General features: G+C 35.2%; 4 protein-coding genes across 9 annotated transcripts; 3 read left to right on the top strand and 1 right to left on the bottom strand.

The window, feature by feature from the left end:
* The first annotated feature begins 3,621 nt into the window (after window positions 1-3,621).
* On the top strand, window positions 3,622-4,730 carry LOC128195642 (uncharacterized). The gene is made up of 5 exons (XM_052873930.1): window positions 3,622-3,880; window positions 3,966-4,102; window positions 4,199-4,300; window positions 4,398-4,463; window positions 4,554-4,730. The coding sequence occupies exons 1-5, from the start codon at window positions 3,622-3,624 to the stop codon at window positions 4,728-4,730; spliced, it is 741 nt and encodes a 246-aa protein (XP_052729890.1).
* A 2,052-nt stretch (window positions 4,731-6,782) lies between these two features.
* Window positions 6,783-9,638, bottom strand: LOC128195643 (uncharacterized). The gene is made up of 11 exons (XM_052873931.1): window positions 9,606-9,638; window positions 9,201-9,520; window positions 8,894-9,077; window positions 8,681-8,806; window positions 8,097-8,581; window positions 7,922-8,003; window positions 7,745-7,834; window positions 7,538-7,660; window positions 7,382-7,449; window positions 6,969-7,059; window positions 6,783-6,884 (listed from the first exon to the last, which is right to left on the bottom strand). The coding sequence occupies exons 1-11, from the start codon at window positions 9,636-9,638 to the stop codon at window positions 6,783-6,785; spliced, it is 1,704 nt and encodes a 567-aa protein (XP_052729891.1).
* Window positions 9,639-11,675: 2,037 nt separating this feature from the next.
* LOC108329190 (probable protein phosphatase 2C 33) lies at window positions 11,676-16,679 on the top strand. Of its 3 annotated transcripts, none has more exons than XM_017563283.2 (7): window positions 11,676-11,827; window positions 11,907-12,166; window positions 12,281-12,613; window positions 13,459-13,836; window positions 13,924-14,041; window positions 14,505-14,728; window positions 16,043-16,679. In XM_017563283.2, exons 2-7 carry the CDS (start codon window positions 12,158-12,160, stop codon window positions 16,286-16,288), a joined length of 1,308 nt encoding a protein of 435 aa, XP_017418772.1. In that variant the 5' UTR covers window positions 11,676-11,827; window positions 11,907-12,157; the 3' UTR covers window positions 16,289-16,679. The 3 variants fall into 3 exon arrangements, with proteins under 3 accessions (XP_017418772.1, XP_017418771.1, XP_017418770.1); XM_017563282.2 differs by having other exon boundaries at window positions 11,683-11,906; window positions 12,061-12,166; XM_017563281.2 differs by having other exon boundaries at window positions 11,703-12,166.
* Window positions 16,680-16,934: 255 nt separating this feature from the next.
* LOC108328075 (putative disease resistance RPP13-like protein 3) lies at window positions 16,935-25,467 on the top strand. Of its 4 annotated transcripts, none has more exons than XM_052873329.1 (4): window positions 16,935-18,261; window positions 20,685-20,756; window positions 20,847-20,918; window positions 22,694-25,467. In XM_052873329.1, the coding sequence occupies exon 4, from the start codon at window positions 22,711-22,713 to the stop codon at window positions 25,339-25,341; it is 2,631 nt and encodes an 876-aa protein (XP_052729289.1). In that variant the 5' UTR covers window positions 16,935-18,261; window positions 20,685-20,756; window positions 20,847-20,918; window positions 22,694-22,710; the 3' UTR covers window positions 25,342-25,467. The 4 variants fall into 4 exon arrangements, with proteins under 4 accessions (XP_052729289.1, XP_017417354.1, XP_017417353.1 ...); XM_017561865.2 differs by lacking the exon at window positions 16,935-18,261 and adding an exon at window positions 20,525-20,592 and having other exon boundaries at window positions 20,685-20,760; XM_017561864.2 differs by lacking the exon at window positions 16,935-18,261 and adding an exon at window positions 20,525-20,592.
* The last annotated feature ends 282 nt before the right edge of the window (window positions 25,468-25,749 follow it).

Raw genomic sequence — 25,749 nt, forward strand, 5'->3', positions numbered from 1 at the left:
TGATTTAGCGGTCGGTCGTTGACGGTTGTTCGTTGACGCTCGTTCGTTGACGTTCGTTTTGGAGGACGTTTTCGTTTTGGAGGACGTTCGGTGTCCATGCTTAGCGTTATGCGAATTCATGTGGACAGCGTTCGGTATTCAACACACGGTTCGGTATTAAACATTCGTTAGTAACCATATTCATGAAAAATAAATGTAACCAAGTAATACATTAATGTTATTTATTTCAATGTAAGGACACACATAATATTGAACACTATTCATACCCCAAAAAATAAGTTTATACCCACAGTGCATGGGTTAAAGGTGTGTATAAGTATTTGGTGAAAAGTCATCATTGTGAACGATGTATTCTCCGGATGTCAATAAAGACATGAATTCTGATTGGGTGACTTGAGATTCAAACATATCCTCATTTGGAAGTTCCTGAACATTGTGGACGTCCGTTATGTCTTGGTTACTTGTATCCTGAAATAAGAGTAGTAGTTAAGGTTTAAATCAATGAAGTTGATTACTAAGAAAGTACATCAAAACAAACGAAATGTGTGTCTGTTACTGACATTAGAATTCCTTGCATGTTTGGTTTTAGTAGCATTGGACTTTTTCTTTTTTGTAATTTTTTCAATTGTTGATTGCAACCTTTTTGTCCTGGGTCGGCCTTTGCGTTTGACAGCTACAGGACTGCGCACAAGTAAGCCGTCAATTTGAGAACTAGGTCGAACGTCTTCATTACAATGCAGACGTCCATCCATGTGAGAGGCATCATTGACCATCGACAATGTCGTTGATGTACATACACCCAAAGTTTTGGCTATACAGTTTAAATTCGAAAACAAGTTATCAGATGCAGTCTCAGAATCACAAGCAACCTCTGCGATGTCATAGAAACGCTTACACAAAGCTTGGTACCTTTGCATCTTACGGTCTTCAATGTTGTTGGTGTAAGATGCTTTAATGAGAGTATGTCTTCTATGGACGTTTTTGCTCCACCTACGCAAAACATATTTTGTTGGTACATTACGCACATATTCCTGCCCTAGGACCAATAACGAATGTCTACACAAGATTCCCCTAAACTCAAATAGTTGGCAACTGCATTGAGTGTCGGTTGTCACAGGATCAAAGACTATTACATGAAATTTTGAACGACAGTCACCCTCCCATATGACGTCTTCTTTAACAGTGTACCTAGTTATTGTACCTTCATTTGTCATGTTTTTAATGAAGCAGTTCATGCGTGACCGAAATTCGTTTTGAACTTCCACAAATTTGGCCTGTGTGTACTCGGTTTGGTATTGTCTTTCAATAAGAGATTGAGATCCGCATGGTAGAGTCGTATTCATTGAAGAAAAATCGGCCTCAAGTTCTTTTTGCGCTTTTTGTCGCAGGGCGTTATCGTACTGCTGCACAAATTGTTGAAGTGTTGTACTTGAATTTATGAATCCATCAAAGAATGCATTCATGCCCTCACTTCGTTGGGTAGTTGACATTCCCGCCCAAAATTGATGTTTCATATAACAAGGAACCCATCGTTGTCTATCTGCATACAATGAATTTAGCCAATCATTATTCTCTAACCCTTGACATGACATCAAATTTGCCCAGCCTAACTCAAAGTCTTCATAACTGACTGTGTCATACACAAGCCTCTTAAGTTCACTTTTGATTGCTTTATAGCATTTGTAGCCTTGCAACTTCACAGGTATTTTTTTCATTATGTGCCACAAGCACCAACGGTGTTTTGTGTTTGGAAACACAAGATTTATGGCATTGGACATTGCCTTGCATTGATCAGTCACGATACCTTGAGGACCCTTGTTTGACATACATCTAAGCCAAGTTGAAAATAACCATGTGAATGTCCTAGTGTCCTTTGCAGAAATCAAAGCACAACCCAGTAATATTGAATGACCATGATGATTAACACCAACAAATGGTGCAAATGGCATATCATATTTGTTTGTTAGGTAGGTTGTGTCAAACGACACAACATCACCAAAATCTACACATGCTGCGCGACTTCGTGCATCGGCCCAAAAGACACTGCTTATTCGGTTGTCGTCGTCCATTTCCATATCATAGAAAAAATCATTGTTTAATTCTCTCATTCTTGAAAAATATCTTAAAAGTGTTTGGCCATCACCTTCCTTACAAAGAGTTCTTCTCTGCTGTCCAATGTAATTACGGGCATCACGTTCCACGAATTGCATATTTTCAAACCCACCGGCCTCATTCACCAAAGATATGAAACTTTTGTTAATGCGAACACCAGAATTATCATTGATATTAAGGGTGTGCTTCACATGCATATTAATTCTTCGATTACCACGTATAAGGTTGGAGTTATTTGGACACATGTCATGGCTGTGTTCAATAACAACTGTTCTCACCTGCCATCTTCCTTCTTTCATAACAACAGTTATTCCAGCTGGACATTGGTTTTTCTGAGTTGGCTGGGTTTTCCATTCTGGAGCAATGGAAGTTAGGTACTTCCCTTCCCTAGAGCAAACTAATTTAAGGAAGATTAAGTCGTTGTTCTTATTTCTCCTAGAAGTCCTTATCCGAACACCAAAACCACTCCTCACAGCATAGTCAGTGTAAAAACTTTTAACCTCTTAAATTGTATCAAACCACATATGAATTTTAGGGACAATATCGTTCACATTCTCAGTGGAATCGTTGTTCACCGCACAAGCTACTTCTTCACACGCCATAATACGTGACAAACACATTCAAAAGCAACGCCTAGTACAACATCACATGGACGTCAAAGGTTAATGAAATCAATCATTAAAACATGACAACAACATATTTCATATTCCGGCACCACTAATGTTCATGCCCACACTTTCTCATAACGACAAATTTGTTGTATTTGCAACTTTCAAACAATATTGTAACAAAAGCCAATATTTTTCTTTGTTCAATCAACCAGAAAATAACTGTTTAATACAAGGCATAACATTTGAAATCACTAAAACATTAACTTACTAAGAGAAGGAACGTCCTTTCACAACCGCTTCAATAAATGGCCTTCAATATCCCACCAAGGTCCAACGGCCAAGCTCCTGGGGATTAAATGCTCTTCAATGTCTGAACAACTTGCTGGGATTAAATGCTCTTCAATGTCTTACCAACTTCATACACGGAAGATGTTGCTTTCGGCCATACACTGTAATTCTTGAATGACAAAAGGTGAGTAATGCGAACAAACAAATTAATGACAAAAGGCCGGGTTTATTTGGCTTTATACTGCATTAAATGGAAGTTCGTGGATGGGCGGGAAACTCCATCGGCTGGAACGCCTAGACATTAATTGCATGAAAAGCCAATTAAGGGTTTTAGCTGGACAAACGTCATTTCAAAATAATATAATATTATTATATGATTATTCAATTGTTAAGTTATCCCTGCGTCAGTTGTTTGAAAAAAGTTTGAAGTGTAATTATGGCCATTTAAGTCAATATTATAATATTATATTCCTCTATATAATACAGCTTTTGATTTCCTATTGGCATACCTCTTCAAAGTAGTTTCGACGTCAGGTACAGTTGCTTATCCTTTAACTACAAGTTTATTGTTTTCCCGTTGGGCCATGCATAACCTAATTCGTTTTCAACGATGCAGTTTGAAAGAATGGAGCCATGGGAGGGACTTGATATAGACGACAGTGATCTCAAAGCATTCTTAAAAAAGTGCAACTCAACTGCAACGTTGATACCAGGACCTGCTGGAAATGTACAAGCGGCCATGCTAAACAGGCAAACAGATGAACCTAAGTCAACACAGGAATTTGTTAATGACATTGCAAAGGCAACATTTGATCGAGATTTCAAATCTAATCCTTGGATATGGGCTGAGAAGTTCATTAAACACCATGGTGAACTTTTTCATAATCAGTGGACACGGTTATATAGTTTAAATGTTTAATGTTTTGAATAAGAATGGTATGATATTGTTTGCAGGACTTGTACAAGATGGCAACATTAACAACGTCACCCAGCTAGAACGCGTTAAGTCAATGCATGTCCTTCCGTTTGTAGCATGCATTGTTAAAGAGTGCAACCCAAATGGATTGGGTGACATGAAAATTGTTGTCAAGGTCTATCACTAACAGGATTGAACTACCACACTGTCTACATTGTTAACTTTGTTAAAAGCGTGGTATGTTAACTTCTTTGGTTTTCCTTCCTAACAGGATCAAAGTACCTCATTGTCTGCTTCGGTTCACAACAAAGTCCTTCTGCATCCAGAGTTTGGGCCCGATATAGGAGTTGGTGCTGTGTTATTATTGCAAAGTGTAAACCAACTACAACTTCTAATTATAACCTTTAAGAATCATGGACCACGTGAACTTATTCGTTGTTTTAAAATGTTATACATGTCTTTACGCACAGGTTGGTGCATTGAGTCCTTTTGGCAGGATTTACTATTTGAATATAACAGTCCGGAACGTTGTTAAGGTAATATGGTCAACTCATAAGTAAATCTTAATTATTTTGTTGTTTACGTACGGGCGTCGTATTGTTAAATTGATTTTAACCAATGTGTAGGTCTTCAAAGCTGACATAGGTCCTCCAACTGAGGAACTACTTAACGCTTCATCAAGACCTGTGATTCGACCCAACCCATGTGCCGAAAACAACAACAAAGACAAAGATGTTGGTCCATCTGAAAAGGCTTGTCCTTCTCGCTCTAATAATAAAACAACAACCACCATGGAAGATTGATGAGCGTTTACAAATTGACGTTATGTTTGTATTTCAAGCATTAATTAACATAAATATTAGTTATGTTTTGTAACGTACTGTATGCACTTATTTCAATATCAATGAAGGTTACCTATTCACAATTGAAAGAAATGAATAACCATAATTTACGTTCGACATCATTGTCACCCACCTTACCTACCCTTGCTTTGCTTTCAGCATTTGCTATTGGATCCATCCGACATCGTTCATGTCAAACAAATTGAGCTGAATTCATATCTAGAAGGCCTGTATGCAAGGACAACATACCCAACAACCAAGTCGTCCGTCCTAATCATCCCACAAAACCCCACTTCATCAAACGAAATAGACGACATACTAAGGAAACTTGTTAGTCCCTGATGCGAACGTTTTCTTGTTAAACATTTACGCACATTCTGTTTTCCGTCATGCTGTTTTCATTAAATTTTGGCTAATGTGTTCGACTTCTACGTAATTTCGAAACAATTTTTTAATGATCTCCACTGGTATCAATGGGTAAATTAGTGGGTACTTAAGTTTCACTTTTTGCACAGACATGCCAACTTCGTAGACCACAGTCATCAATGGGTAAATAAGTGGGTGCCTAATGTCCTCACATATCATTCCTTCTATTTGTCATGAATTTGGAAACAATTATTTCTTAATTGATTAACAAATTCGTGCCACTGGAAGCTCAATTGCTAACGCTTATACTGCACCACCAGAACGGGTACCACAGGGTAAATAAGTGGGGACTTACGTATAAGTTTTTGCACACAAAGGTCAACTTCGTAGACCACAGTCATTTACGGGTGCCTAATGTCCTCACATGTCATTCCTTCTGTTTGTCATCAATTTGGAAACAATTATTTCTTAATTTATTAACAAATTCGTGCTACTGTAAGCTCAATTGCTAACGCTTATACTGCACCACCAGAAGGGGTACCACAGGGTAAATAAGTGGGGACTTACGTATAAGTTTTTGCACACAAAGGTCAACTTCGTAAACCACAGTCATTTACGGGTGCCTAATGTCCTCACATGTCATTCCTTCTGTTTGTCATCAATTTGGAAACAATTATTTCTTAATTTATTAACAAATTCGTGCCACTGGAAGCTCAATTGCTAACGCTTATACTGCACCACCAGAACGGGTACCACAGGGTAAATAAGTGGGGACTTACGTATAAGTTCTTGCACACAAAGGTCAACTTCGTAGACCACAGTCATTTACGGGTGCCTAATGTCCTCACATGTCATTCCTTCTGTTTGTCATCAATTTGGAAACAATTATTTCTTAATTTATTAACAAATTCGTGCCACTGGAAGCTCAATTGCTAACGCTTATACTGCACCACCAGAAGGGGTACCACAGGGTAAATAAGTGGGGACTTACGTATAAGTTCTTGCACACAAAGGTCAACTTCGTAGACCACAGTCATTTACGGGTGCCTAATGTCGTGTCGCTCCGCTCGTTCAGCCCATCTTGCTTCCACTCGCTCAGGACGCTCGTCCTCGCTCGTCGCTCAGGACGCTCGTTCAGCCCTTCTTGCTACCTCCACTCGCTCAGGACGCTCGTCGCTCAGGACGCTCGTCCGCAATCCTTGTTACCTCCACTCGCTCAGGACGCTCGTCCTCGGTCGTCGCTCAGGACGCTCGTCCGCACTCCTTGTTACCTCCACTCGCTCAGGACGCTCGTCCTCGCTCCGCTCGCACAACTGTCTTTGTCTTCCCCTTCTCGTTCGTTCATCGTGCTCCTCCCTTTCAATCGTTCGGCCACTGTCCTCTCCCGTAACAGTCCAGCTGCAGGACCACAACTGTTACGAAAGTCAAAATAAGTCCTTACTTTGGCACAATTCTTTGGACACACAGGACCAATACGTACCTGGATAAAACGTTTTGCACGTGAAAGTCAAATAAGTTCAAATCACTTAATTTGAACTACCAAATATATTTCCTTCTCAAAATTTTCAAAATTCAGATTGGATGTGCAACCAATACATAAAGGAAAATGTATCAACAACTGTTCAAACATCATTAATCCCCTACATTCTACAACATGCCTAAATCTTCCAAGACTTCATTCCTCCGGACGTTGTCCACATCCAAAATCCATTGACATACATAATGCTCCCTAACTTGTTGTAGTTCTTCCTGCCAACACAATAATGCACAAAACATTAATCCAATGCAACATTTTTATCAACGACGCACAACATAGAAATATAAACAGCTTACAGTTGTGTAACTGGGCATTGTCTTTCTTTCATATTTGTCAATGCCATCCCACAACTCCATAATTTTCAAAACAATTACTCCACAATCAAAACTACATCAAAACAAGTCCAACAACGTCACTATCATATTTAACATATGAATTATACAATAAAATATTATACTTAAAAAAATGAAAATTACAAACATACTTGTTTGGTTGGATTGGAGTATGCAAGTACCTCCAATGATGGTTTGTTCTCTTCCGCACAATTCAACAAATGTCCAAAAAGCAATGCAAGATTATGTGCCTCGAAACAACAAACTTCCCTTATAAATTTGGAATCACAAAGTAAACATCAATTACTATACATACAATGACATTGTCAATCTTTTGTCGTTCCTTTCTTTTGTGCCCAAAAGAGTCCAGTGCAAACATTTCCAATGATGGAATCTTCACAGCGTAGCACCACCAATGGCCGTCATGGATAATTGGGACAAACAACTACAACAAAAATAATATCACACCATCAACTACTAATAACCATAAACATACTCTCCAAATAACTTAAATGAAATGTAATTGCACTAACAAATTCGGCATTAACAATGTCATCAAATCCGATGATATTAGACTGGAAGTAGTGAGAGTAGTCATTCAATGTCCAAACTTTCCGATTACTCTTTCTCTTTCTTGACTCAATTAAAACATGGGTCTGCAAGGAAGTGACACGGTTAGCTTTTCATTTCTCATGTTAATAGATTATTAGGACCATAAAACAACTAATATTTTAACCTACCGCATATAATGGACTAAAACATATCCTTTTCACTACTCCAGTGCTTCTTCTTTCAAAGAACATGAACACTGATGTGGCAAACAAAATCCCCTACACAACCAACAACTTCTTAATACTATACAATTCAAATCACATATAAAATAAATCATAAATTCACACATCAAATTTCATTATTACCGTGTTGCCAACCTGCATCCTAGGTCCAAAAGAATAACACTCTTGGGTTCCAAATGTTTGACCGGAAATTTCAAAAACAACCCTTCAAACAAAAATATGACATAAGTCAACATGTTTCATCATCACACTATTAATAAATGGAATTTAAGAATTGTCAAAGTGAGAAATTCATTACCTCCAAGGAAGTTTAAACGGAATCACCATGTTGTACAACTCTGTTCGATTTACATTCAATAAATTATCATCGTCAGTGTCATCATGTAGTGGCACAGTGCTTACAACAGGTCCAATATCCATAACGTCCTCAATGTCATCCTTCAGTCCTGAGCAACAACCACCCACATCACTATACGTGAATGTTTGAAAACATTGCCCTGCCCCACCATGACCATGAACATCACCATCCTCTTCTTTACCATCATTCCCTTTCTCATAATCTTCCTTCCCAACACCGACCAATGTAGCCAAACTTCTTAAATCTTTATCCATTGCAACCATTTTTCTTTGGTTGTCTTCAATTTTCTTCATGAGCACTTGTTCCCAACTTAACCCTAACTCATCTCCATCATCTTCCGCTATTGACCCTTCTTCCAAATGAAGGGCCGCACAAATCATTGAGTTTTGACGGTCCTCGTCCCGCAAAAACCACTCCCAACATATCTATAAACATCCTTATGTAAGTAATCATTTAATAACAAAAATACACAATTCATGTAGTACATATCAAAAAAATGTCAATTAAAATAACAGCTAACTTACCTCTTTTCGTTTAAACAATTCCTCTATTTTGTTACACCTTAACTTAAGCGAACGCCAATTCATTATTCGCGGGAAGACAATGTCATGTGCACCGTCCGCTAAACCCAAACGTTCGACCGCCCATAGCTAAAAAACAAATATTAACCAAAACATTAATCATATAATAAACAAATTATGCCCACATCAAACGTAATCAAATTTTGAATTTCTTACCTGCAACACGGCAACATTCCCACTAAGACCGAGGTCCCTTATGTCACCTTGCCTTATCTTCCTTGAAGCATTTCCTAAACTATTTAGGACAAATGTGTGCACAGCTTTTGCCCAATTATATTCGTACAAATTATCAATGTTATCTAATACTCTAAAAGGCATGTTACTAACTGCCTTTGAATGTCTAGGAAAGTAGAAAACAATAAAACAAACTAAAATATACAAACGACAAACACAATCAACATCAGTCTCATTATTTTGTATTAACAACTTTATCCTATGTATGAAATCTTTTACAATGAATGACTTTGACGAAAATTGATGACAAACAACAGCATCAAAGTCATCATCAAAATTTACATCTAAACCACTAACACCCAACCCTAAACCCATGCAAACATCGCCTACTGTAAATGGTACCATTGTTTGCTTCAAAACAAAAGATTCGTTGCGGCTAACCCAACGTCTAACCATTTCCTTCAATAAAGGAGTGCAGAAGTCAATTGGACTGTTCATATAAACACACCACTTGAACGGAGTCATTTCGATCCGTGTCCTATGACTGTCGCGTAGTATGGAATTAAGGTCCACTATCGGTTTTGTGTCACTCCATGCCCGCAACCGCAACTACAATTCATTTTCAAACAATTAAAACCATTATACCCTGTTTTGAAAGAAAGCTTAAACTTTTCGTATGGTTAAATATACTTACATTCTTGTAACCTTCTTCGTTATTGCAATCCATGACTACCAATCGAACAGAATTACAGCAACAATGTAAGATTAACCACAACACTTGTATAAAAATGAGTAACAGAACAACATGATCCATGTATTCAACATTAATTCCACTGAAAAATCAAAAAGCAAACCAACCTTCAGTGAAGACGACGTGTGGCGGAAAACCCCTCTTTTTGGACAAATGTGTGACAGCCCACACTCCGGCGAACGTCCGGCGGCACTCCGGGACAGGGACGGAACCACCTGGGACGATGCGACACCTTCAACGCCTCCCTAAGTCGCTGGGCCGGAACGGAGGAAAGACGATGTCGTGTTCGCGTCGAGCGCTCGACGAAGGAGCTGCGGCGCCGTCAAACGGAACGGGCTGGAGGCGTTCGATCTCTCCGACACGGCCTTCAACAGTGGACGGCGGCACTCCGGCGCGGACTCGGTCTGTCTCTCTGTCGCTCGTGATCCCTCCTTTCTCCAACTCTCTCGTCTCTCTGTCTAGGTCACACAAGTCGTTTTGGTTGTTCGCGCCGGTTCTCTGTCTACGAAGTGAGAAAATAAAATTCAAATTTGAAACGCACACCCCAATATGCCCGTGCCCGTCCTCGCCACGTCAGCGTTGAAGCAGGTTTCATCAGAAATTCTCAGATTGCAGCAGCTTTTTCCAACCAAAACGTGGGCCGCTCACACGCTGACACGTGTGCTGTGTCCAAATGTTGTCAAATTTGGTTGTTCGAATATCATTTTCCTTAAATTTATAGATAAAATATATTTATTGAGGTATGATTAAATTTATGCTAATTATAAATTGATATCGAAATCTTTAAATAAGAGTCTCAATTAAAGAAATATGAGAATGCATTTATTATGAATTTAAAATTTTATTTTATTATTCGAATAATTATATTAAGTTAACTTAAGTGTTGGAGTATATATATACATATGATCGAGTACATTTCATAAATATACGACTTTAGAAAAGGAATGATAAAGACTTAGAAAAACTTTATGATCGAAACTCTCAAAGCTACAAAAATTTAGAAAAAAAAAGTGACGTGAAGTGTTTTAATTATGATGTATATCCACACTCCAAATATATTGATTTTTTTTTAATTATCGTTCTTCCTTTTTTTCTTTTCATATTTTAACTATCCAACAACTTTTGTTTCAGACTATTTTTCATTTTAACCCATAAAAGTCACGTCTCACTCGTGTATTAATTTACGATAGAACGAAAAAGACCAATCTTTCAGATTAATAAATGAAACTTGGAGACGGTATTGCATAATTTTTTTTAGTAAAGTCTCTGTCCTTTACATAGTCAATAATTGAACCTCAAATAAAGTATTTAAAAACCATGTTTTTAGGTAAATATATCACAATTAAGATACATATTCTTAACATTGTTTTATACACAGTAATTAATATAAAATTATTTTTGGTCTTCAACACATTTGATTAATTTTTTCTTTTGTATCATAATTTCTTTTGTAATGATAAACAACATTGAACTTAGTCAATTGAAGAGTTGTTACGTACTTTAGCTATTTACGAAATTCAACGCTCTCTTTGAACCGATACCTAGACAACTACACCATCTTCATCCTTAATATTAACTACATTTTTCTTATTTAAATTAATTTAATTTTTGTTTGAATATTTGAAAATAAAAAATCAACTCATATTTACAAGTGGATTATTTAGATATCCCATTTAAATTTTAAATTTTAAAATCAATATCCAAGGAGTCAACCATTTAAATTTTTTTCTTAATTTAAACAAAATTAAATCATTGGATCAATCTTTGTCCTCGAAACCCTCTTAAAGTGTGGAGTGAAAATTTTTATTATTACATTTTTCAGTTAAGTAGTATGGGTTACTTATATAAAATAATATTAATATAATATTAGGTAATGATTATATGTTTTTATGATTCTATAATCCTATCCATCCACTTCCGACAACGGAATCATCGGCACCGTCCAAGCCACGTGTCAGCATTATTTGTCACAACCATGTTTTATTTTTGCCTTTTTTTTAATCTGAGACTCTGCTATTACACGTTGTCGTTCTGATCCACTCTCTTATTTTGCCTCAACCAATATATTCCTTATTTTTCGTGGCGGAGAAACAAAGCCTGTCTTCTTGTCTCATCCATTGGTCCAAAGCCATCACCACCTGCCGGTGACGCACCCGCTCGTGACGGTAGCGCTGCCCTCTTCGTTTTTTCACAATCAGCACCAACACCAACACCAACGCCGGTTTCATTTCATCTTTTTTCCAGGTTTCTGTTGCATTCCTCGATTCGGTTATCGGTTTTCGCGAGTGATTTTCACGGAATCAAAGGAGAAAGCGAGAGAGCGCTGGATCGAGAGTCTCGATTCACTTTTTCTGATTTCACGGTTTCATTTTACTGTATTTGAATTACGCGCTTTCAGTTCTGATTCACGCGCTTTTCGACAAGGAAACTACTGCATAGGTGGATACGCTATTGACTTCGCTTTGATTCGAATCAAATCGGATTTCATTGCAATCATGACTCAGGTTCCATTTCTAATTGTTTTTTTTTTCGCGCTTGATAGTGTTTGTTTCTGAATCTGGACATGTTGTGCTGTGGTTTTTGATTTTTTGAAATGGTTATGATGACGATGATGGCAGGCAGTGGAGGTTCTGAATAGGTATGGGACGGATATGGTGGGGGAGCCCAGAGGTTCTGATTCGGAGTGTTTGGCGGGTTTCGAGTGTTTTCTGAACATTGTGAGGGCACTGGGAATGGGATCGTGCATCTCGGAGGTTGGGGCTGGTGGTAGCTCCCCTCCTCTTCTTTCTGATTCCAATACGGATGGGAAGAGGAGGAGGTTGAGGGGTTCCTCGTCCTTTGATTTCAGAGTGCCTGGGAGGATGTTCTCGAATGGGTCAAGCGAGGTTGCATCCATGTTTTGTAAGCAAGGAAGAAAAGGGATCAACCAAGATGCTATGCTTATTTGGGAGGTTAGCCCCTTCCCTCATGTTGTTTCGGGATATTACTCCTTTAACATTGGATTTGTATAATCGTGTACTTTCGGTTTGCGGCAATAGAAATGAAGGCTCTTTTATTTTTCTCCATTTTGGAAGTTAAAAAGTTATATATTCGAAAGGGAGCGAACCTTGAGGTGTTCTGCTTTATTTACAAGTTTCTTTTTTCTTGTTTGTTTTAAAAATCAATAAAGGGGTTAGTGATGCCTTTTTATTTTTTATTATTTAGCATATCTTTCAGCTCGATCAATTGTGCATGATTTAGTGTTTTAAAACAAATAATTTCTTCAATGCATTTGGATTAAATATGAGCTGATATGTGGAGCCGTGTTGACCTTTGTCTGACCTGTAGCTGTGTTTATTTCTTTTCCAAACACTCATCAATCTTCTTAGGTAGTTAGTAGTGTCATGTCACGTCGTCAATTCCTCCATCTGTTTCTCTCTAATAGATAATTGTGTTCTCCACCTCATCCCACTTCAACACAATTTGGATGGGATACATCGATTTTACTGAAACTAGTTTTTATTATGTTGTAAGAATATCTTACATCAGCTAAAAACATGGCCGAAATACTCAAAACTAGAAATGTCCCCTCTCCTCGAGTTAATTTTTGTGTTTGAGTTAGACTAACGCATCTTTTATAGTTTCTTTTGAGTTTTCAGATACAAATGGTATATATGTTGATAGTGTGCATAACGCATCTTTTATAGTTTCTTCTTAGTTTTCAGATACTCACAGTTTTGTTGTTACAGTCGGCTATAAGACTAATGCTATATATGTTGATAGTGTGCACAAAACTTTGTCTATTTTCCTTGTGCAGAACTTTTGCTCCAAGGAAGACACCATTTTTTGTGGTGTTTTTGATGGTCACGGACCTTACGGCCACAAAGTTGCGAAGAAAGTTAGGGATTCTTTTCCTTTAAAGCTTAATGCCCAATGGGATTTGCATCATAAGAATAGAGATGGAGTCAGTGATCATAGCAGTGCCAACGGAAGTTATAAATCTGAAGGGAATGGATTTAGACTGGTGGATGAGAAAACTTACCCCACTTATCATGAACTTGATGAAACAGATATTACTTTGACATTGAAAGAGTCTTATCTGAAAGCTTGTAAGCTCATGGACAAAGAACTGAAAATGCATCCTGATATTGACTGCTTTTGTAGTGGGACTACAGCAGTTACCTTGGTCAAACAAGTAAGAAATATAAATTACAATGTACTGTTTTCTTGATTATTTCCTTGTTTGTTTTTTACACTTGATTTACTTCTTATGGTCTTTCAGGGGCTGGACCTTGTTATTGGAAATATTGGGGACTCGAGAGCTATATTGGGTACCAGAGATCACGATGACTCTCTTATTGCTGTTCAGTTGACCGTTGACCTTAAGCCAAATCTTCCAAGTACATCTCTTTCTCTCTCCTCCGTCCCTCGCAGTGTGTGTTTTTGTTAAATTCTTTCCAAGGTTTTTCGTTTTTCAAAACTATTTAATTTTTCAAAATCTAATTTTAGAAAGCAGAAGTGGGGAGAAGACGTGAAAGAAATGCTCTGCCTTCTTAACTTTAGAAGTCCGAAAAGACATAATAGTTTTCAAAGCAGTTTAAAAAAATTACTCTTATCGAACGAAGTATTTTAACTTAAAAAAAACAGAAATTAGTTTTCAGAAAAGAAAACAATCAGACCCTTTGTTTTATCATTAGTCGTGTTAAAAGGAAACTAACAAATAGATTATTATTATTATTATTATTATTATTATTATTATTATTATTATTATTTTCTTTATGAATTGGCATTTGTTTTGACTTCTGCTACATCAGTCAATGAGGTATATCTCTGTATGGATGATAAGAGCTTGTTTATGCGTAGGGGAAGAAGAGAGAATTAGGCTTCGTAGAGGAAGGGTTTTTTCCCTTCACAATGAACCGGAGGTGGCTCGAGTTTGGTTGCCTAACTCTGATTTCCCTGGTCTTGCTATGGCTCGTGCATTTGGAGACTTTTGCCTGAAAGACTTTGGATTGATTTCTGTTCCAGATATCTCATATCACCACCTTACCGAGAAGGATGAGTTTGTTGTGCTAGCGACAGATGGGGTAAGGCCTTAAGGGACTTTTTTTTTTTTTTTTTTTTTTTGTCTTCTATGATCTACATGTGTTGAAACAGATTCATTTCAAAATCGTATTTGTACTTAGCCAATTCTAGAATGAAAATATCAATAGGACTCTAAATAGCAATTGAACTGCAATTTGCAACGTTTAGTTAGCTGAAAAACCAAATTTGTAAGTTTACTGCCTTTAAATTGAAATCGTACTGTTTAACCTAACCACTTATCACGTAAAACTTACTACTCCTCTGTCCCTATTTATAAGATCCTTTAAACTAATTCACGTCCTTTAACAAATTTAGTTGAAAATAACAAATTAGTTAGTATTTTTCTATTTTCCAAAATTACTTTTATTTGTCATATTCATAGCTAAATTAGTCTACTAGAACTTTGATATTCATTAGTACTTGTATTTTCAAATCAGATTATGATAATAAAACTTTATCCCATTCTTTTCAGATATTTATTAATTTTTTAGTAAAAGCGGATCAATAACGGTATCTTAGGAAAAACAATTTAATGCACCTTTGTAAAATGGGAAACAAATTTTCTGAACAGGGTCATTAGGGTCGAAGTGAGGTAGTAATTATTACTAATGTAAATAGTTAACCCCAAACTTTCTAAATATCAAAAGCTTGATCAATAATGCATATTCTTTATTCAGTTGTATCTCAAACCCATGTTTATATACAGACATGCACGTTATTTCTACCCTCTTTCGAACTGGAATTTTTAAATACTTGAGCTTTTTGGAGAAGCTTGTTGTTTACATCAATATTAGATAACCTTTTTCTTTGCCCCCTGCTTTTAAGTTGCAGCTTATTTTTCCCTCATCGTGCTTGTTATGTTGTAACTTGAAATTTTATATTTTCCAAATTGTGCAATTAAATATGTTTCAGACTATTTTCTAGCAGTTGATATATCCTGGCATCTTTTTTGCACCTAACTGGGTTATATGAGATATAATTTTCTGTTGTGATATACTTGATTAAATGGATGAAAATTACTGTGGCATTTTGTAAAAGCAAAAGAAACTCATATTAGAAGTAAAAAAAATTGCAAAATTGTTTAGAATATGCTGAACCCTTCGGAATGTTGATTAAAATAATCTCTGACTTAATGATATTATAAAGATGAGCTTCCCCTGAAACCTTCGAGAACTTTCTTCCTTAACCATATATAGCATATATTGCATCCTGCCATTGAGCTTCTGATTTTGGAGAGAGTAAGAGTTTCCAGTTGGAGTTATCTCATAGCTGGAAATATTTTAACTGTTAACCTGTTTGATGATTCCTTTGTGCAGATTTGGGATGTTTTATCAAATGAAGAAGTCGTGGACATTGTAGCATCTGCTCCACGGTCTACTGCTGCTAGAGCACTGGTTGAGTCAGCTGTTCAGGCATGGAGGACAAAATATCCTTTTTGCAAGGTTGATGATTGTGCCGCGGTTTGCCTCTTCTTTGATCCAGATACAGATTTCAAGTCAAATGATACCAAAGGCAAGTTGGTATCCGAGGCATCTGTTGACCAATCTGAGGATTTATCTTGATGAAAAGGGAATTGGAACGGAAGCTGAAAAACAGCTCCAATAGCACAAGTTTTGTACCGTGTCTCTCCCAAGCCTTGCTGGTTTTATTGAGAAGGTTTGGAAAATTGTGCTGCAAAAGTCAAAAGAGAAAGGATCATTATTTTGATGATTTTTCGGTAGTTTTCTGCCAGTATTCTTTTCATTATTTATCTTTCATTTCCTTCGACAGCATTTGAGGGGCGAAAGAGGGGGGCTTATATATAAATATATTTCATATCTGGAGGAAAAGGGGTACCGGGCTATTTTTTTGCTGGAGGTCATTTTCCTTCTCTGTATATTTGGTAGATTTGGAGTTTTTGTAAATCCAAGTCATTAGATTCATATTATATAGTCTGTTCAATCTGTCGTTTTTCATTTTGCCTCATTCTTAGGATGTTTCATATTTCCAATTTAGTCAGTGAAAACATGAGAACTGAATAGAATTGGATTATTTCATATGGACCTTTTTGAGTCAGGTTTTTGTACCTCCATGTTGGGTTGCTGTCAGAGATTAATGATATTTTCCAGTGTGATTCTATTGTGTTGAAAAAATATGTTGTGAAGAAAATTTGTCTTTGATGTATACAAAAGCAAAACTGTATTTACCTTATGATTTTGATTTATCTTTTTACACGACTTTAACAAGATGGAAGGAATGTTTTTGTCATACAAGGCTTGCTCTATTTTTTTCGGTAAAGCCATGCACTGTCTTCGGGGGATTGTATTTATAGTTTAAGATTTTTTAATTAGGATATGTCTAAAACATAAAATTTATGTATGAATTTTGAATACTATTAGAGTTATAAAAGTACCCATTTTTTAATTTTGAAAATATTAATAACCTGTTTTATTCAAAGTGAGTTACATAAGATTCGATAAAAATGAAGAGATAGGAATTAAGTGAAGATGATTTACACGTTGGAGACTTAGGGCATTTTTTATAATACTTTTAAATATTTTATTTACTATTTATTAGTTTAAAATTCATAAGAAATTATAATTTTTGAGTAGTGGATGGGAGAGATTCATTTAATAGTAGTAGATCAGAAAATTGTATTTTAGTGAATTAGAAAAAGTGTAGAAAAGAATGTTACAAAAGGTTTTAAAAGTCATCTACTCTCGAATAATTTAAATAAAAAGCACTTTTCTATGAGGAAAGAAACCAGATTTTAAAGATGTATTTGAGAATAGACACATGTCATAAAGATTCCAGCTTCAATAGGAAACCTTAGGAATTTAGAAACGCTAGATGTAAGATACAAAGAGACTGTCTCGAGTGAAATTTGGAAGCTAAAGCGACTGAGACATGTTTATTTGAGAGGGGGAGATGAGGTACCAGAAGTAGATAGAGAGAGAAAGGTGAATCTTCAAACTCTGTGGTTAAGGGCTTTTGACAGACGAATGGTGTTCATGCTGAACAGGGACATGCTTATCGATGACATATTTCCAAGATTGAGAAAGCTTGTTTTGCACTATCCATTTCATCGTCCTTCCCACGAACAATTACTAAGCAATCTCCATAGCCTAAAAATAATTGACTTTCTAGAACTTCCACCTCACAAAAATGACTTTCCATATCATCTCACCAAGATAACCTGGAAACAAATACGTGTGGGCACTGACTTCTCTTTGTTCAGTACTGTACGATGGCTTACCAACCTTCAAATTTTGAAAATAGGAAGGCAATGCTCTGAGGTTTTGTTGGACCTTAATGTTGGTGCAGGAGAGTTCCCACAACTTCAAGTGTTTGAGATTGAGAGGAATGAAAGTGAGAAGCTGGAGATTAGACGAATGTGCAATGCCAAATCTTCAACATCTTCTCATTGAAGCCTGTGAATACTTGAACGATCTTCCTCAACGACTCTGGTCCTTAGCTACCTTACGACAAGTGCATGCTCTGTTGCCCTCTGAAACATTGGCGAACAACCTTCAACATGTGAAATTGACGACTGCTTGTAAGCTCATAATCTCTCGTTGTTAATCATATGTGATATGAAGTTAGACCCCAATGTCACCTCGTTTACATGTTTATTTATGTTGTTTTCTATAGTGTTTTTTGGTTCTTATTATGTCTGTTACAGTGCTTTGATGACCTTTTCTCATTCATTTATCTGATATATCTCTTTGGTTTCTTTTTCGTTTGAGAACAGTTTCTGAAAAAAATTTATTCTGGATCGGTGAGACTACATTTTAACTCTATATTTAAAAAAAAAATCCGTTACTAGACAACATTGTATGGATTCCATGTCACACTTAATAATATTCGTGCTCTGGAGATTGAGTCAGTTGTTGAATCATTGAAGAAAAAATTAGTTTTTTTTTTTTAAATATGATGAGTGGGTTTTGTTTGCTTCATATGAATATAATAGCCTCCAACGTAGCTATAGGCATGGTTTCTATTATGTAGCTGTTTTGGGGCGTGGGGTCATAAGGTCAAATTCAATATTGAAGATGGTTGAGTAGCATTGTAGTAGATTTGGCCGAACACTATAAATGACTACACAGGATCAAATGAGCTACTAAGGAGATTGGCCGAGCTGTTGGGAAGCTTGATTACGTTTTGTTCTTTTCATCCAAAATATGTAAAAAGATACTTGTAGAAAACACTCTAATGCTTAAGTCAGTTAAATGACCGTTTCGAATGGTTAAAAATATATATTGTGTGCATTGTGTTCAAAGTTATATTGAGTCTTTTATTAATAATAGTTGTAATGACCCTTTACATTTCGCCGAACTAATAACAACCTAATCCAACTTTAATTTGCATTAGAAGTTTAATGAATCATTACTACTGATAATCTAATTAACCATTACATGTATGTTTTAAAAGAATATATTATGTGAATAACTAGATGAGCAATACAATTATTTTTTTTTGGTTAATTGATAAGTATTATTAGTATCTAACACTATCCGGTGTATTAATCCATATGTCAAGTTGATTAGAAAATTGTATTTTAGTGAACTAGAAAAACTGTAGAAAAGATTGTTAAAGAAGGTGGTTCCAACATATTGTTGAGGGGATAACAGATATTTCGATTTCAAGTAGACAATTATTCAGCCAATTTATCTTCCTATGAGCTTATTCTTATTCCTATCTCTCTACCACCATAAATCCTACATAAGGTATTTTTATACTTCTCCATATACTCTATATTTAAACTCTAAGATATCCTTCCCTCCTCTTCTTTCTATGTTTAAATATTCTATCCTTAACTTCCAATTTCAGCTCTAAATATTCTATCTTTTAACACTTTTATTCCTTTTCCCCTCCATTTGCTTTTCTCTTTAAATCGTTATATTAACATATGATTTTTATATTTTACAATGTAAGTTGTCTATTTAGGATACATAATAAATTAGGATACATAATAAATTAGCAAAATCAAAATGTAATAATAATAATATGCGTTTTAAAACCAGTCTTAAAAAGACATAAATATTGGCAAATGCCAAACTCCAAGTAAGATTTATCATTACAAAAATATTGTCAACGACAAAAATAATGTGAAATATATTTTTTTAGTGATATAAATCATTATTAAAACACTTAATAACTAAAAATTGTTTATATTTTTATTGAAATCTAATTAAATTAACCACAAAATAGTTTTATTTTAAAAGTAAATTTTCTTCTAATTGTTTTACTCACTTTGATTGTCGAGGAAAATATGTCCTTACAAAACGAATATATTATTTAAAATAAATTAATTACCTAATAAGTGATTATGTAGTTGTTACATGTATTTGGTATTTCTTTTTCTACTTCTGAGAATTAACTATTAGGTAATTCCTTTTGCAAATGTTAGAGTAGATAACTTGTAGGTGTCTCTCCCAACTAAAAAAACTATAATGAATATCTAGTAAAATATTTTTTCTAATATAATTAAAAATATTTAAATTTATAATATACTTAAAATTTAATTAAACCTATTAAATAAGATAGCTTCAACTTTAGTACTAATATTATCTAAATTAAATAGATATGAATTTAATCACATTTAAATCCAAAAATAAAATAAAATCATTTTGATGCAATATTAATAAAGGCTGATATACTTCCCTAAAGTTATTTGCAACATGTAGAAAAGGAATTGCCTAATTATTAAGTTATGTTTCTTTAACATAACATGTAAGCATATCTCCTCCACAAGTAAGAATCACTTCCTTCTCTATTTATACATGTTTGTTCTTCAGTTCTGCATTAATTTTGTTCACATTTTCCATTTTAATCCGTAAGAACACGAGAACTGGAAGTGTTTGTTTGGCGTATGATTTGGAATCAGGTTTATGTTGCATCGACTTGTATTATGTTATTGAGAAACTTTTAAATCTATGGTGACTTTAAAGTATGATTATTATGTTGTATATTTTGTAGGCACATCCATAACATTGGAATCTTTGGAAGGATATGGAGTTTGAAGCTTGCTAGAAGAAAACGAATTTTAAGGTAGGTAGGTATGACATGCATATATAAAAATTTATTATACCATTACGTAACTTGAGTTTTGTTGCCCTAATGTTACTTGAATCGGCAAAGGAGGTAGAGCATTGTTTATGCACAAAAAGTGAAGAAGTGAAGAAGGTGAAACTCGACCACTGTATCTAAGAGGTAAGTTCACTGTTATTTCATATCTAATATGCTATTATGAGCTCATTTTATATAAGTAATGATTTGTAAAGTTCATCATAAAGTAATGATTTAAGAACTAAACTAATGTTTGAGAATGATGAAAACTGTAAAAGTTGTGTGAACAAAATTGTTGTGTAAACAAAAGTGTATGTTTACTTGTGAAGGAACAATTTTTAGATTATGGACCAAAACACTCAAAAGATTACATTACAAATTTGAGATATGAACTGTATAGATTAGTGAAACTAAAAGTAAATATTAGTTAGTGATTCTAGAAGTTAGGAAAAACATTAGAAATTTGTCTGCCAAAAATTTTAATTAGGGTAAATGGCTTAATAAGGATTTTAACCTTCAATTATATAAAAATAAACATCATTTAATTTTTTTTGTAGTGTTATATATAGGGTTAAATATGTTTTTAGTCCATAAACTAGTGGTCGTTTCTGGTTTTCGTCCTTCTTTCAAAATAAGGTACAATTTGGTTCTTATTCTTTTCGAAAAGTTCGTTTTAGTCCTCAAAACTTTGGTTTTAGTCCTTATTTTGTTGACTAAATGAGGACTTAACGGTCTTAGTTTTCGAGGATTAAAACGAATGTTTCGAAAAGAATGAGGACCAAATTGTATCTTATTTTAAGAGAGGGACGAAAATCAGAAACGACCAATAATTTATGAACTAAAAACATATTTAACCCTTATATATATATATATATATATATATATATATATATATATATATATATATATATATATATATATATATATATATATAGACACACACACACACGATAATCACAAGATCTGTGTGTAGAAAACAATGTTAAACAATTTGTTAAAATTTTGTTTGGTAGTAATTAAGAAGAGTAAAACATGAGAGAAAAATTATATCTTTTGGACTATAGGATATGATAATTCAAGTAGCTTTTTAGTTGAAACTAACTTACAAAGTGATCCAATTATTCCCTAAACCCTAAACATCACAATTTAAATAGCTTTTCTTTTTATTAAGGTTGTTTATACCTATGGTTGAGATGTTTAATTAATTGTAATAGTAAAATAGATAATTTTTTGTGTATAATATCTTATTTTTAAAAGTTATGCAATAGTCATAATATCCTTAAAAATATAATAGATAAACTAATTCAAGTGTATGTAAATATTAAAATTTTTGTAAGTATTATTACTATTATATTTTTTATAATTTACTGCTATTGTATGAAAGCAAATAAAAAAAATTAATGAATGACCAAACTTATTGAAAGATACATTGACACCCCTTCTTAAAAGGTGTACTGTAAAATGGATTTTAAATAAACTGGCATGATAATCACAGTTTAAACATTACATCATAGGAAAAATATTATACTTTAATATTATGGCGTTTCCTTAAGTTCTTTTTTCATGTCTAAAAGTAACAATTATGTTAAATAGTTTATAATTTGGTAAAGATGTTATTGATTTCGTTATTAACCAAGCTTTATTTAAATTTGTATAATTTAATATAATATTAAACAAAATAAGGCAAGATCAAGTTTTCAAATAACTCTGGATAACCTAAACAATGAGTCTACGAAACATAGTGATCAAGAATTCATCATTATTGTATTTTTCGTCTTCTCTCTTTGCATGTTAAAGAGATAGTTTCAAAGGTATAAATCACAAACCCACATATTGAGAATAAGAATGTTTTTCATAAATGTAAAAAATGGATATTACTTATTACTCCCTGTTGTAAATTGACGAATGCTCGTACTCAGATACAGAGATAACAAAAATGGCAGACAGTGTTGTTGGCTTCCTGGTGCAGAGGTTGTCACAACTACTTGAAAGTGAAATAAAGCTCCTTTCTGGTGTGGAAGAGAAAATAAAGTCCTTGAGTAATGAATTGAAGTTCATGAATAAATTCATCAAGAGCTCAGAGGGGAAGTACAAAGATGCAGTGGTGAAAGAAGTGGTGACGCAAATAAGAGATGTCGCCCACCAAGCAGAAGATGTGGTGGACACTTACATTCTCAACATCGCCAAACACAAACGTAGAAACAAACTGTGTCGGTTATTCCACCTCAAAGAAAAACTCGTTGTGCCCCATGAAGTCGATGCTGAGATAGAGAAGATCAGGAGTCGTATCGTTGATATTTATGAAAACCAGAAGAGGTATGGCATCAAAGAAGGTGAATTCCAAAGCAAAGAAGCAGTTGCAACAGAATGGTGCCGCAAAAGGAGGATGGATGTTGAGGAAGAAGATGTGGTAGGCTTAGTGAATGAGACCAACATTGTCATCCAACAACTCCAAAAAGATGATGTGTGTCTTAATGTTGCTTCTATAGTCGGAATGGGAGGATTGGGTAAAACCACTCTTGCCCGTAAGATCTATAACAAGGACAATGTGAAGAGGATATTTCCTTGTCGTGCATGGGGTAACGTGTCTAACGATTACAGGCCCAAGGAGCTTTTCCAAAGTCTCCTAAGGAGCTTAAATCTTTCTGGATTTGAAAATTTAAGCGAGGAGGGTCTGAAGGAGGAGGTAGCCAAAGGGTTGAAGGAGAAGAAATATTTGATAGTGCTTGATGACATATGGGAAACACGGGTATGGGATGATATAAAAGGAGCCTTTCCAGATGACAACAAAGGTAGCAGAGTATTGATCACAAGTCGTGAAATGTCTGTTGCACGCTATGCAGGAACCCCTTCTCCATACCAACTTCCTTTCCTCACCCAAGATCAAAGTTGGGAACTATTTTGTAAGAAGGTGTTTCGAGGTGAAGAATGCCCCTCCGAGTTAGAGCCTTTGGGTAGATCCATTGTCAAAGCAACTTGTGGGGGTTTACCACTTGCCGTTGTGATCTTAGGTGGACTCTTTGCAAAGAAGGAGAAGTCACAAAGAGAGTGGTCGAGAATGAAGAAGATGAGTTGGAATTCTACTGCGGACAAGAGTGAAGTGATGGATATACTAAGGCTCAGTTACGACAACTTGCCTCCAACATTAAAACCCTGTTTTCTATATTTTGGAATCTATCCTGAAGACCACGAGATCAGTGCAAGAGAAGTGATCCGATTGTGGGGAGCAGAAGGGTTCTTACAATCACAAGAAAACGCAGAACCCGAAGAAGTAGGTGATTTTTACTTGGACGAGCTGGTGGATCGAAGCTTAGTGCAAGTGACTCGTAGGAGGACTGATGGGGGTGTTAAGATATGTCAGGTTCATGATGTTCTTCGTGATTTCTGTATATCAGAGAGAAAATCTTGCAAGTTTATGGATGTTTGCAGAGAGTCCAATATTGACACCTGGAGTGATACCAATCCCCGTAGATTGTCCTTGCAGTGGCAAAGGGATTCTAATATTTCTGCTATGTCATTTGACAAATCAATGCCAAGCACTCGTTCTGTGTTCATTTTTACTTGGAGGCTTCATTATGTGAATGATTTGGTGAAAAGGTTGATGTTAGCTAGGGTTATTCATGGTTTTGATTCACCATTGGATCCCTACCATTTGAAGAGGATGATTCATTTAAGATACTTGAAAATAATAGTCGCAAGTCTTCCAGCTTGTGTATGCAACCTATGGAATTTAGAAACACTAGATGTAAACTACGAATACACAGCGTCCAGTAAAATTTGGAAGCTGAAACGATTGAGACGTCTTTACTTGAGAAGGGGAGAGTGTCCAGTCTTGCCTGAAGGAACTAGAATGGAGAATCTCCAAAGCCTTTGGTTGTGCGGTCGGAGTTCAGCAATTAAGTCCCTGATCAACAATGGCACGTTTCCTAGGTTGGTAAAATTAGTTTTGTCACCTTTTTCTGAGGGTGGTAATGAAGTAGACCTTTTATCAAGTGTACACCGCCTAAATCATCTTGGTAGTCTAAAAATAAATAAGATTCCAAAACTTTCATCAGACAAGAATGTGCTTCCATCAAAACTTACCAAGATAACCTTTAGAAACTTTTTGAATTGGTCTTTCATGAAGACACTAGGTCAGCTTCCTAACCTTCAAATTTTGAAACTAGAAAAAACCAATATTTGGAAACGAGAAAATTTCTATGGATTTGGTGCAGTAGTAAATAGGCAATTTTATGAAGACATAATGCCGGAAGATGAACCGCATAATCTTGATATTGGCAAGGGAGAGTTTAATGAACTTCAAGTGTTTCATTTGAAGGGCGTAGGGGTAAAGTCATGGAGATTAGAGGAAGGCGCAATGCCCCGTCTTCGGCATCTGCTCATTATAAAATGTCCTATTTTGTTTGAACTTCCCCAGCAGCTTTGGTCATTGGAAACCTTGCAACTTGTGCATATTGAGGGACCCTCCCAACAATTGGCTGGCAGCCTCCAAATTGTGGAGGTCAAGTACAATTGTAAAATCAAATTGGAAAATGAGAACTTACTTAGCTCAGAGGAGGAGTATTGATTTGATGCAAGTTAGTGGAAAATTATGACTTATTTGATTTATGAGATAAATAAAAAAAAAGTAGTCTATCACATTAATTATTTATATTATATTGTATTTTTTATATTTTTAGTTTGTAAGGTGCCTGATCACGTCTTTAAAATCAAGAATGAAATAATTTTAATTTATTTACATATAATTGGTCATGAAAGTTAATCAGAGACAATACAAAAAAAAAATTAGTTGGTACGTAACCAACATATCAACATGATCATCAGAGACAATACAACAGAATATCATTTTTCTCGAGTCTCTCTGTGTGTAGAGGAAAAGTTAGAAAGCAAGACAAAAAAATAAAGTTTCAAAAATAATACATATAATTACGAAAAGAAAAAAAGAAAGAAACACTCAACTTTTTTTTCTTCACAT

This window comes from Vigna angularis, chromosome 2 (genome assembly GCF_016808095.1).
Source record: "Vigna angularis cultivar LongXiaoDou No.4 chromosome 2, ASM1680809v1, whole genome shotgun sequence".
Lineage (NCBI taxonomy): Eukaryota > Viridiplantae > Streptophyta > Magnoliopsida > Fabales > Fabaceae > Vigna > Vigna angularis.

Bases quoted from the DNA above. Each gene is read 5' to 3' on its own strand.
- LOC128195642 (XM_052873930.1), top strand. From the start codon at position 3,622: ATGCAGTTTGAAAGAATGGAGCCATGGGAGGGACTTGATATAGACGAC. The intron at 3,881-3,965 runs GTGAACTTTTTC...TATTGTTTGCAG, and splicing joins GAAGTTCATTAAACACCATG to GACTTGTACAAGATGGCAAC. The intron at 4,103-4,198 runs GTCTATCACTAA...CCTTCCTAACAG, and splicing joins ACATGAAAATTGTTGTCAAG to GATCAAAGTACCTCATTGTC.
- LOC128195643 (XM_052873931.1), bottom strand. From the start codon at position 9,638: ATGGATTGCAATAACGAAGAAGGTTACAAGAAT. The intron at 8,004-8,096 runs GTAATGAATTTC...TTTTGTTTGAAG, and splicing joins CCGTTTAAACTTCCTTGGAG to GGTTGTTTTTGAAATTTCCG. The intron at 6,885-6,968 runs GTAAGCTGTTTA...TTGTGTTGGCAG, and splicing joins CAATGCCCAGTTACACAACT to GAAGAACTACAACAAGTTAG.
- LOC108329190 (XM_017563283.2), top strand. The intron at 13,837-13,923 runs GTAAGAAATATA...ATGGTCTTTCAG, and splicing joins CAGTTACCTTGGTCAAACAA to GGGCTGGACCTTGTTATTGG. The intron at 14,729-16,042 runs GTAAGGCCTTAA...TCCTTTGTGCAG, and splicing joins TTGTGCTAGCGACAGATGGG to ATTTGGGATGTTTTATCAAA.
- LOC108328075 (XM_052873329.1), top strand. From the start codon at position 22,711: ATGGCAGACAGTGTTGTTGGCTTCCTGGTGCAGAGGTTGTCACAACTA.